Source organism: Natator depressus, chromosome 6 (assembly GCF_965152275.1).
Source record: "Natator depressus isolate rNatDep1 chromosome 6, rNatDep2.hap1, whole genome shotgun sequence".
Taxonomy (NCBI): Eukaryota; Metazoa; Chordata; order Testudines; family Cheloniidae; genus Natator; species Natator depressus.
In genome coordinates, this window is record NC_134239.1 from 126121133 (window position 1) to 126134073 (window position 12941).

Genomic DNA, 12941 nt, shown 5'->3' on the forward strand with positions numbered 1-12941 from the left:
TTCTTCTCTTTGGCTGTTGAAAGGAAAAACAAGCACTGAAGAAGCTGGAAAATGTTCGTAAAGATCATGAGCATAGACTAGAATCTCTTCATCAAGCTCAGGTAGAACTATCTGTTTTCATAAGACAAGTTTTAAAGAGAAAATATTTTTAATATTCCATGTAGTATCACTTCCACCATAAGTTGTGTTCCTTAGTGTTCACTTGAGATAACAAATTGTCAATGCTTTGCATGCCCTGGAAGAGGTCATCTTTTGAACAATGTGTTTAATTTTAGTGCAGCTGTATTAATTGTATAGACTTGTTTCTTTAATCATCATTTTTATGAAATTTAATTGGTTTTTAGTCTGAATTGTAAGAAAGCTTTTTCTTTCCTGAAGGAAATTGATAAGGTAAAAGGAGAACTCGTAGAAATGAACCTGGACATAGTTGACCGAGCTATCCAGGTGGTCCGCAGTGCCTTAGCCAACCAGATAGACTGGACTGAAATTGGAGCAATTGTAAAAGAAGCTCAGGCTCAGGGAGACCCTGTTGCGAGTGCAATCAAAGAATTAAAGCTTCAGACAAATCATATCACAATGCTACTAAAGTAAGTATGTTGTAGATCAACAAGACATTAAGAGGGACTAATCCCACAACTAGCAAGTTAACTAGGAAAAGAGCATCTTCATTTGAGCTTACGTTATTTTGTCAGTTAATATATGTCAAATGTATTCATGGTGCTGGGTTTTAGCAACATTAAAGCGTGAGTGTGAGGGCTTTGTGAACAGACAGAGGCACTGATCCGATATGCACCTTTCTTTCTTGGTTTTCCTTTAGTTCGGTAACTGAAATAGACTCTTCAAGCAAGAGTTAACTGATCACATTTTAAAAGTGGTGGGAAATGTCTAAGAGGAAAGGGCAGTAGTGAGCAAAAGCACTTTTACCTGCATGTCCGAGGCAGTTCCGGGAAACGTGCCTCATTTGGTTTGATGCAACAGGCAACACCAAGCATATTATGCAAAACAAATGCATTTAAAAAATCAGTAACTTAAATAATCTTGACATTCCTTGATGCCCAAAAAAGGGAATCTAGCTGAAAGTTTAGCATGCTGCAGGCTGGCTGGACAAGATGGCCCAGTAAACAAGTTAGAGTTCAAAATTCAAACTGGTATGAGCTGTGATTTAGATCATTCTGCTCCCTCCAGGAAAATTATCACAAGAAGCTTGATACTGGATCAGTGCCTTGCCCTTGCGGACACTTAAAAATAAAAAAACTAAATGAGGTACAAAACATAAGGGTCCTGCAGGTATCGGCAACAAACTAGAAATATATTTAACTGTGTAAATATACTGGAAATCCCCTGAGCCTAAAACCAAATATAAGAGATCTTCGTTTGAGTTTATATATAGACCCCCCCCCCCCCCTCCATTAGGAAGCCTAATAGAGAGTAAAAAACTGATAGTGGAAAATACCTTAAGTCAGTATGGAAAAGAAGGATATGAGAATTGTACCGATAAGCAAAAAGTGAATATAGGGGTTTCCAGATATATATTCCAGCTTCTGAGTAGAATGTGGGGCTGAAATAATCTCGCTTCTGCTCACTGTCACAATTTGCTTCCTGTATTATTTTGAGGAAGTTCTATGGCCTGTGTTATGCAGGAGGTCAGGCTAGATCAGTGGTCCCCAAACTGTGGGCTGTGTGAAGGAACGTCCGGGGGAGGCGCAGTGGGACCTGGGCCAGCCCCTGTGGGGCGGTGGGAAGGGAGCACCACCTAGCTCCACTTTGCCTCCAGTTCAGCTCCGGCCGTGCTCCTGCTCCCGGCCGTGGTTCAGACCCCTTCCCACCTCCGGTCCCTAGTCTTCACTCCCGACCACAGCTCCACTCCTAGGCCCTGGCCGTGGCCACCAGGTTGGCCATGATTCCACTCCCGGCCCAGGAGTGTGGGGGGCATGCACATTCCATTAGTGGTATGGGGGGCGTGCAAGAGGAAAAGCTTGGGTACCACTGGACTAGATGATCACAATGGTCCCTTCTGGCCTTGGAATCTATCAGTCTCTCTGCTATTTCAGTTTTTCACAATATGAATTAAGGTCACACAGCTAATCATACACATCATCTAAAGACAGTTGAATCTACAGAAGATAATGGAAACAATAGTATACTTTGCTGTGTGATACAGAGAAAACATTATTTATGCTGTATGCTCCTCTACCTCCTTAAGGCTACACATGCCAAACATAGCAATAGAAGGCAGAGTTCACTGTGCTGATGAGTAGCAAAGGCAACTCAAAGTAATACATGCTCAGAATAGCTTCATGATAATGGATCAGATATTTCACAAAATCTCAGACCATTACCTATCTTGCATTTGCTTTGATTAAACATAATGAGCCACAGTCTACTCTTCATTTTGCACAAAGATCAAGGGTAAAATGTCCTGTATTTGTTTCATCTTTGTTCTCCTTCTCCTCCTTCTGTGTGAAAGTGCATAACCAAAACTGTTATAATTATACATTTATCTTTATTCATAACCATAGAGCCTTCTTCAGATTGAAAACAAGAGTGTGTATCTTTTGTAATATTATTTACAAAATTAATGGAAGGAGGAATGCATCTTGCTAACTTTTACAATAAAAAGTCTGGAGTACTTTTTAAGACAATCAATATACTTTTATATTTTGATAGAAACCCCTATGTATTATCGGAGGAGGAGGAGGAGGAAGAAGATGACGAAGCTGATCATTGGAAAGAAGTTGAAGAACCAAAAGGGAAGAAGAAAAAGCATAAAAATAAACAGCTGAAGAAACCTCAGAAAAACAAGCCATTGTTGGTTGATGTTGATCTCAGTTTGTCTGCATATGCCAATGCTAAAAAGTAAGATTTAAAATGTGTGTATTTTTAATAGTCTGCTCCTTAGCTTAATTTCAATAGACTCTGCTACTATCATAGAAATTTAGTCTTTTTCCTACAGAAATATTTAGAGTGTGTGGCCTTACCTTAGTTATAGACTGTCCATTCCTCTGCCCCAGAATGTTGTCTTGCCATTTCTGTGTTAACCAGTCTCTGATGATCATTTTAATTTAATGTTAATTACATCAAGCATAGAAACAGACACAGGACATAATGGCTACTTTCTCTGCAAAGCAAATATAAAGGCAGGGCTCTACATTTCTAGTGAGGGTAATAAATTAGTAACTTCATTTCAACTGATACAATTTTCAGATTCACAGTGATAGGCAATAGGCAAAAAAGCTAAGCCAAACATAACATTTTCCTTATCAGAATGGAGTATTTACTGCTGGCACGAAGTACCGTGGGAAGAAATAGCTCTAAAAATGAGTTAATATACTGGGATCTGAGATGTAAATGGATTTGTGTTTTACAGATATTATGATCATAAGAGACATGCAGCCAAAAAAACACAGAAGACAGTAGAAGCTGCAGAGAAGGTATTTATTATTACCTTTTCCTGGTTTGTTTCAAATGTACCTTTTTGTGTTAATACTGTTACACTGATTTAATGTTTCAACCCCCTCCCATCAAGCTTGCCAAAACAATTTAACCTACATGTAGGGCTGACAAGTTGCAGCCTTGAATCATTTAGTTTCCATCAACAGTTATGAACTCCTTAAAAGCATTTATAATGGAAATGCTGACAGACCAGTAGCTGAGGCAGCATTAACAAGAACCGTTATGATCAGGTAGCTGTTGTTATTTTCAGAACACACATTTTAGAGAAACGACATGACAGAATAATGGAGACATGTCTTTTCAAAATTATGAAGATTTTAAGACAGCCTTTAATGAAGTGCCTCTGATTTTGCACGGGCGGAAATGGTTTTTAGGCCTGCAAATTGAATTATGTGCGAAATGAGTGACTATACTGTCTCAAACTACATTTTGGGGGTATTTTTCTTCATATTGTCTTACTGTTTGGCTATTGCTTGTATGATCACTGCATTTGTAGAACTGGGAATGTCCATATTTCCTAAACAGGCATTCAAATCAGCAGAAAAGAAGACAAAGCAAACACTGAAAGAAGTTCAAACAGTTACCACCATTCAGAAAGCAAGAAAGGTTTATTGGCAAGTAAACTTTTGATAGTTACCCTCTCAGATGAGTGTGTGAGTCTGTGTAAATTTAAAAGGACGTTGTTGACATGAAATCTAATTGGTTTTAAAAAAAGAGTTAAAAGTAGTGTTTTGATACTACACCCACCCGTACGTCCCTTGTCAGTTGTTATGGTTTTAGTTATAAGCCCCAGTCCTGCCGGTAGATCCACCTGGGTGGGCCCCTTCAAGAGTGCTCTGCATGGGTGCGCGGATCTGCCTATGTGGATCCTCTTGTGGGATTGAAGCCATGTTTTCCTAAAATTTTAAACATTTTCTCTTTCTGCAATATAAAAGATCCACACAAACAACTGGGGAGACTGACTGTACACAAAGTGATATTAAATGCACACAGAGTAAATATGGAAAATAAAAGAAATACTTTCTCCCTTTTTATAAACAGCTGTTTTAAAAGTAGCAGTTAAAGTTAAAAAAAAAAAATAGATTGTGAGATTTGCTTGATGTGTCCTTTTAAAGAATATGATTGACGGTCCAATTACATTTGTACAATACCTTGAATTTATGCCATATACATATGTATGAAACTGTAGCTGATCAACAAAATGAAGTATCTTTGAGAATACCTGTCTTTCCACCTGTAATACATTAAAGTACTGAGTCCCTGGCAAAAACCATACTTTCTGTAATAGGCAAACAGTTCCAGTTATTTTATACAGTGTGGTTTGATGTAATTTGACAGGTTTGAGAAGTTCCTGTGGTTTATTAGCTCTGAAAATTACCTCATTATAGCTGGAAGAGATCAACAGCAGAATGAAATGATTGTGAAGCGATATTTGAAATCAGGTTAGTAAGATTAAATCAAGCATGTCAGCATAGTTTTTGTTTTCTTTGCTGATTGTTATAAATGCTTGTATTGTACATCCAAAACTGAGGAACACTGTTAGATCTTTATTAGCTTGTGTATAAAATTCAGCTTGCTTGTACGCATTCTCATTTTGCTACATTGTCTGGAATTTCAGACTGAAGTTCTTTGGAGCTTTATAATTATGTCCATGTGTGAGGTGTGATATGGAATGCAGCTTCACCCAATAGTTTTGAAACTGCCTGAACTGAGTTAAAAAGCAAACTAACAGACTTTACCTTCTGCAGTTGTACACTGTTCCACATGGAGGAGCGTAAGACCATGGACATAAGTTATAGCTAGTATTTTCCTGCAGCAGTGGTTCTCAACCTGGGGTCCTGGACCCCGTAGGGGGGCTGCGAGTGGATTTCAAGGGGCTGCCAAGCAGGGCCAGCATTAGACTTGTTGGGGCCCAGGGCAGAAAGCCAAAGCCCCACCTCCATGGGGTTGAAGCCTGGGGCCCTGAGACCAGCTCCCTGGGGCCCTGAGACCAGCCACCACATGCTGAAGCCTGAGCAACTTTGTTTCACAGGGCTCCCTGTGGCGTGGGGCCCCAGGCAGTTGCCCTACTTGATACCCCCTAATACTGGGTCCTGGCTTTTATATGCAGAAAAACAGTTGTTGTGGCACAAGTGGGCTGTGGAGTTTTTATAGGATGCTGCGGGGGGGCCCTCAGAAAGAAAAAAGTTGAGAACTCCTGTTCTACAGCACAGTACAGAATTCAGAAGTATTGCAATATATTAGCATACCAAAGGTCTTAGTTCACCATGATATTGATGTCAGAATAAATGACAACTAGTATGGGGTATAACTGACATGTAGACATAATTACTTCCCCTGAATATGTGAATGTATTGGCAGTGATCCAAGTAAATCAGTTTCTGATTAAAGCTTAGAACCCTCTTTTAATGATCAGTGCAGCAATTAAGTGTGCTCAATGACGTGTCCCAATCTTATCTCTTCTGTTTTAGGAGATATATATGTGCACGCTGACCTACATGGTGCAACTAGCTGTGTAATCAAGAATACTGCAGGTAATTAAGTCTGTGGTTGACTCTGATTTATAATCTGTTAAACACAAACAATTTGAAATTTAATGGACTTCTGTAAAAATGTACTGCTACATCCTTGTCCGCTCTTCATTTCACTTCAGACGTCGGGTTGACGAGGTTTAGTCTGAAGTCCTTCCTTATTAATTTGCAAGCCAGAGAGGAAGCCATAATAGCACAGTACTTGTTTTGTGCAGGAAAATTGCCTTCAGGACCTGCCTCTGTAGATCCCCACTCCGAGGTCCTTTTGTACGATGTCTGGTTATTTTTTAAACGTGTGCTCAGCTAACGCAAATGTGGTGGTGTTGCCATTACAGGTGAGCCAATCCCTCCCCGGACCCTGACTGAGGCAGGCACCATGGCATTATGTTACAGTGCTGCCTGGGATGCTCGTGTCATCACTAGTGCCTGGTGGGTCTATCATCACCAGGTAAGGAGATCTTGCCTGTTCATTTTGAGAAGTTAATCTCTGAAAGAATGAGTGTGGAACTGTCGATGTAAATGTCACCACCGATGAAATTAAAGACTAAAAGAAACACAGATGTGTATATGTGATGGTCCTTACAAGTTCTCCCTGGCTCTATGACAGCGGCCTTGGTTTGTGAATCTTTGGTATAATGGGCCCAGGACCCAAGAAATGCTGTGGGTTCAGCATCTTTTAAAAAGAGGTTAAAGGTCTGTGATGCGCTGCACTCATCTCTTGTGAGCGCCTCCTGTGGGTGCAAACCTGCACTCTCTCTTGGCTCAGGGTGCCCGTTGCCTGTTGCCCTCATCAGGTGGGTCTTCAGTGGCTCAGCCCTCTGGCTAAGTCACACATAGGGCACGGCTACACTATAGAGTTTACCGTGGTGCAGCTGCACCAGTGTAGCTGCTCTAAGCCAACAGGAGAGAGTTCTCCTGTCGTCTTAAATACTTCAGCCTCCACGAGTGGCAGTAGCTATGTTGTGGAAGAAGCTCTTCTGCTGACATAGTGCTGTCCACGCCGGCGCTTATGTCGGTGTAACTTGTCTCTTTCAGGGGGATGATATAAGTTATGCCAACATAAGCTGTAGTATAGACCTAGCCATAGTCTAAATGCAAGAGGGAATCCCTTCCAGGTGACAAAGTTCCAACACGGACTATCACTGTGCCCAACTATGTATCTGCGGCCCTGCCTTTGGGCTCAGTTCTCAGCCCCTTCTGGGCTAGCTTTCAGTCTGTCCCTGCCCTGTTATAGAACACTACCCCCAAGGCGTTCTCCCTGGAGACTTTGTCATCAGCAGTTCTCTGGCATCCCAGCTCTCCAGCCAGTTTACGCCTTAACTTCAGTCCCCTTCTGGGGGTAACAAAGTTGAAAGAATGGTTGGCCCTCTTCAGGGTCTTTGGCCCCATCCCTGGTCCTGTTTAAACTCCCAGCCCCTTTCTTGGGCTTTTAATGCAGAGTCTTATCACCTCCTTGAGGCTTAAGCCACTTCTCCTGTGGACGGTGAGGGAACCCGGGCCCACCCACTATTCCAGGTCCCAACCCAGGTACCCTATAGACAACAGCCACATACTATTTCCTCTACTTGGTTGCTGCTGCTACTCCTGGATGGCTTCCCACTTGGTCCCATCACCTTCACCCATTACCTTAGGTCAGTGGTTCTCAAACTTTTTTTTTCGCGGACCACTTGAAAATTGCTGAGGGTCTCGGTGGACCACTAAATGATCTTTCCAAACATTGTTTGTACTGTTAGCTAACTATTGTAAAGTGCTTTGGATAAAAGCACTATATATAAAAAAATTAAATTAAAAAATTTTTTTGTTCTACAAATAAAAGCACACAACTCATATTTTAATATCGGTAGTCTTACCTTTCTAATGCAATGGATGTGCCCTCTCTCTCCTGCTGTGGCAGCCCCTGAGCTGGGGCTGGGAAGGAGGGGGGCCTCTCCCTCTCTTCTCCGCCATGGCAGCCCCTGAGCTGGGGCTGGGAAGGAGGGGGGCCTCTCCCTCTCTTCTCTGCCATGGCAGCCCCTGAGCTGGGGCTGGGAAGGAGGGGAGGGGTATCTCCCCAGCCACAGAACTGAGGCTGGGAAGGAGGGCCGTCTCTCTCTGGCAGCCGCAGCCCTGGAGCTGGGGAAAGTTGCCTCTTTCTCTGGCCACCACAGCCTTGCACGTTCTAAATTCTGCCCCCTCCCACCTACCCCCTATTTCCCCCAAAGGCCACTACCTCACCTTACATGTGTGTCTTTTCCACGGTCCAGGAACCTAATTAGTGGAGCCATGCCTGCACGGCTCCACTAATCAGGTGGGTGGCCCTTCATTCTCTTGTGTGCAGCCGCCCAGGCGTGCACCTTAGAGGGAACTATCCGCGGACCATCTGAATGGAGCTGGCAGACCACTGGTGATCCGTGGACCACAGTTTGAGAATCTCTGCCTTAGGTTATAGTCCTTGAGTTCTACTTTCTTGTTCCCTGTTTGCGCAGGGTCTCACCCAGGCCTCCTTGCCTGGAGAGTCTCTGTCTTTTCCCTTTCAGTCCCAGTCAGGAACTGACTTGCTCAGGTGGCTGTACTGCTCTTTTTAATTGAGCCTGCTAGGGTCTGGCTGCTCCCCTGCAGTCTTTCAGCACAGGCCTGGAGGACCTACCTTTACTATGCCTTTTCTGGAGCGGAGTGTGGTAGGACCGCAAGGCCTCCAGCAGGCCTCCTCAAAGGGCGTGGTGCACCCCAGCACAAGGTCAGATTGGGAATGATTTTTAAGAAGTGTAATTAGTTTTTAATGTTCTGTTAAAACTTTAATTCACATATTAAATAAGGGTTTGTTTGTTTTGTCGTAAAACACCTAGAACGTTAGAATGGGCAGGCAACATGAAAAGCTGATCTGTTTTCTAGATACAGTCATTTGACATAATTTCACCAAGCCTGCTGTGGTCTACCCTTTTCAATATGTTCGTTCTTCATGGCGCTGTATTGTAACTGAGGCTAGCTCATGTAGACATTTCTAGTATCTCTACTTAGGTATCTGTATGTGGTTTTGGTTGTGTCTTGGGCACTAACAGTGAAAGACTGGTTCCCAAAAAGTTGTTGGAATCTCTCACTGCTTCCCTACCGGGAAAACAATTTCTTTCTGCTGTGATTTGAACCTGTAATCTCAAGACTGATTAAGGACTTTCCCTCTGGCTAAGAAGACTGATCTCAAAAGGACCCTCCTGCAAGCAGAGCACCAGTATTGCCCTGGGAGCAGTGGAATGGGGAGTCTTCCATTGCAGAGCCCACTTAAGTTAGGTCTGGGAAGAAACTGAGGGCTTGTCTTCACTACTCGGGAGATCAACACCCCTATGGGTGTTAATTTAGTGGGTCTTACTAGACCCGCTAAATCGACAGCAGAGCGCGTTATTCACGTAGCTGGAGTAGCGTATCTTAGATTGACTTACCCCGGAACTGAAAACAAGCCCTCAGATTCATAGATTTTTAAGGCCAGAGGGGACTGTTAAGCTCAAATCTGATCCCCTGCATAACACAGTCTATAAAATTTTATCCAGTGATTTTGACATCAAGCCCAGTAACTTCTGGTTGAACCAGAGCATCTTTTAGAAAGACATCCAGTGATGATTTAAAGGCTTCAGGTGATGGGAGGTTGTTCCTCAGCAAATCCTCCCTATAATACTCTTCACTTTGTGAAGTTAAAAAGCTGTCCTTAGAAATCAGAAATTCAGTTAGCCTAAATGCTCATTTTTATTACCGTTATTACTCAGTGGGGCACCGTTTTCTACGGTACTTTATTAAATATACAATATGTGATGCTCTTCTCAGGTGTCTAAAACAGCACCAACTGGAGAATATCTGACTACAGGGAGCTTCATGATAAGAGGTGAGAACTTGAAGAGAGACCATCAATTTGTAAACCACAATTGTCCAAAAAATCTGTATCTTCTACAGTGGCAAGGATCACTGCAAGAAGCTGGCAAAATATGTTTATATATTTAAACCACCTTATGTTTTCCTTTTTTTCCCCCAGGGAAAAAAAACTTTCTTCCACCTTCATATCTTATGATGGGGTTTAGCTTCTTATTTAAGGTACTGTCCCATTCATTGGTTACATTTGTCTCCTTTTTGTTACATAAACATAAAGCTGTAATAGTTCACAACAATCATTAATTCCCATAAGCACCTTTCCCTTCCAGTAGGTCACTATCATTCTGTTTGCTCTGAATGGAAGAGAAACCTTTAATCTAGTTCATGAGAGTGGGCATGCAGCTCAGAAACAGCCAACTGAAGAAACAAACTGGGTACAATGGGCTAAGCTTATCAAAGAAGCTGCTACTCTTTAAATACTTTCCCTCCTGGAGTGGGATTCCTGTTTTTAATTTATTTAGAACAAACCCGGTGACCACGGCACCTCCAGATATTTTTTTTAAATAACAAGTGTTTAAAGTGTTAGCAGGAGTTTGTGAAGCTTCCTTTTTGTGGGCAGTCTGATGGGTGTGTGACTAGCTACAGTGGGCTCCCACTAGCCTTCATCTTCTAGGGACATGCTTTCAAACTTTTTTCCCCTTTTCCTTTCCACTGGTAAAGGAGCTCAAAAACTTAGGAGTCTTTACCTAAAAATAAGGAAAAGAAATGGAAGTAGGCAAGTCAGTTGTTGCATGTAAAGGCTGGAAATTAATCACTAGGGAAGGCAGTTTCAGGAATGTGTAAATGAGTTCAAGGGACACACAGAATTTGTTTCTGGGGAGGAATAAGATTGAAGGGCATGCTGAAAAAACAGGAAGATGATGTCAAGACAAATAAGGGACACTAAGATTTGCCAAGTGGTTTCCACACAAGAGCTTGCATTAATATAGTAGTTTTCAATCTCTTGGCCAGATCCAGTCCTCACAGAACTCAATGGGATTCTGTCCATTGAATGGAGCCCATGATGAACATTGTTGTTGGGCTCCTAAGAATCAGTAGAAAGATTTGAAGTTCCATGTGTTCATTCACTACAGTTTCTCGTTGGGTTTGGTATAAGCCAGTTTCCTTGGAAATCCTTTTGCTCAATAAAAAGGACCTGCTTCTGTCATTTAGGTGGAAGAATCTTGTGTTTGGAGACACAGAGACGAACGAAAGATCAAAGTGCAGGATGAGGATATGGAGTCTGTGACCAGTAGTACCAATGAACTGGTGTCAGAAGAAGTGGAGCTACTAGGTATTATGCAGGGTTTAATATATTTTACTGTGGGCATGCTGGGAACTCTTAAAAATACATTGGGATGTGCATTCAGCTCCCTGAATTAGTAATGTGTTAGTCTAGTGTCTGTAAACTGAAATGTCTTTTCCCCTACCTCATTTAGAAGAAGCACCAGAAGGAGATGATAGCAGCACTGATGATGAGAAGGCACTGCCTCAAGAAATGCCTGATGGTATTGAAGTCAGATCTAACAGTAACCACGAGGAGGACATTGCTCATGCAGACAAGGATGGATTAAACAAGCTACCAGCACAAGAGGGAACGTCTGAAGACGATGATGTAGAATCTGAAGAAGAGGCTGAAGGTCAGGAGCTGATGAGTGAAGTAAAGGAGGAGGAGATAAATTATCCAGACACTGCAATTGACCTGTCACATCTTCAGCCACAAAGGTAACCAAAAGAGCCTCCACATTTGTCAGCGATATGAGCCATTCTAAGAATGTCAGTGCCTTAAAACTATGTTTATGTGATAAGAGGGATTGCAATGAGTACATAAGATTTAATCCTAGTGTTCAAAGATGCAGGCTGCCTGAATACCCAGTAAAACAAGTGTATACATGTTTGGTAGTGCTGCCCCGCCCTTCCTAGACGGTCTTCTCTACACAGTTACACGGTTCTTCATTTTGGGTTATCTTATTCCCCCTTCTCCTGACTGTAGTAACCACCGCACTAATGCATTCTCTGGCCGGGGCATATGTGGTATTTTGGCCATTGCCAATGCTATTATAGAATCATAGAAATGTAGGGCTGCATGGAACCTTGAAGTCATCAAGTCCAGCCCCCTTCCCTGAAGTGGGACCCAAGTAAACCTAGACCATCTCTGACAGGTGTTTGCCCAACTGGTTCTTAAAAATCTCAACAATGGGAATTCCATGACCTCCCTTGGAAGCCTGTTCCAGAGCTTAACTACCCTTAGAGTTAGAAAGTGTTCCCTACTATTTAACCTAAATCTCCCTTGTTGCAGATTAAGCCCATTACTACTTCTCCTATCTTCAGTGAACATGGAGAACAACTGATCACAGGCCTCTTTATAACAGCCCTTAACATACTTGAACACTCTTCAATCTTCTTTTCTCAAGACTAAACATGCCCAAGTTTTTTTAACCTTTTCTCATAGGTCAAGTTTTCTAAACCTTATTTTATTTTTGTTGCTCTCCTCTAGAGTCTCTCCAGTTTGTCCACATCTTCCCTAAAGCATGGTGCCCAGCACTGGACACAATACTCCAGCTGAGGCCTCACTAGTGCTGAGTGGAGTGGGACAGTTACCTCCTGTGTCTTACATACAACACTCCTGTTAATACACCCCCAGAATGAAATTAGCCATTTTCACAACTGCATCACATTGTTGACTCTCCTTCAATTTGTGATCTACGATAGCCCCTAGATCCATTTCAGTAACACTACTGCCTAACCAGTTATTCCCCATTTTATAGTTGTGTATTTGATTTTTCCTTATTAAATGCAGAGTATTTCACTTATCCTTACTGAATTTCATCTTGTTGAATTCAGCCCAATTCTTCAATTTGCTGAGGTCATTTTGAATTCTAATCCTGTCCTCCAAAGTGCTTGCAACCCCTCCCAGCTTGGCGTCATCTGCAAATGTAATAAGCATACTCTCATTTGTTGTTCAGGTAATTAATGAAGATAGTGAATAGTACCGGAACCAAAACTGACCCCTGCGGGACCCCACTAGATACACCCTCCCAGTTTGACAGTGAACTGTTGATCACTGCTCTCTCAGGAGGGTCT

The 12941-nt window shown here is 42.3% G+C and overlaps 1 protein-coding gene across 1 annotated transcript in view; it reads left to right on the forward strand.

Moving 5' to 3' along the window:
- NEMF (nuclear export mediator factor) overlaps positions 1-12941 on the forward strand; it is a 42366-nt gene that overhangs the window by 18178 nt on the left and 11247 nt on the right. The window contains exons 12-23 of the mRNA XM_074956561.1: positions 24-101; positions 379-587; positions 2668-2856; positions 3368-3431; positions 3979-4067; positions 4792-4895; positions 5925-5987; positions 6320-6432; positions 9777-9834; positions 9982-10040; positions 11031-11151; positions 11297-11582. Of these exons, the coding sequence (XP_074812662.1) occupies positions 24-101; positions 379-587; positions 2668-2856; positions 3368-3431; positions 3979-4067; positions 4792-4895; positions 5925-5987; positions 6320-6432; positions 9777-9834; positions 9982-10040; positions 11031-11151; positions 11297-11582 (1433 nt within the window). The remainder of the gene's footprint in view (positions 1-23; positions 102-378; positions 588-2667; positions 2857-3367; positions 3432-3978; positions 4068-4791; positions 4896-5924; positions 5988-6319; positions 6433-9776; positions 9835-9981; positions 10041-11030; positions 11152-11296; positions 11583-12941) is intronic.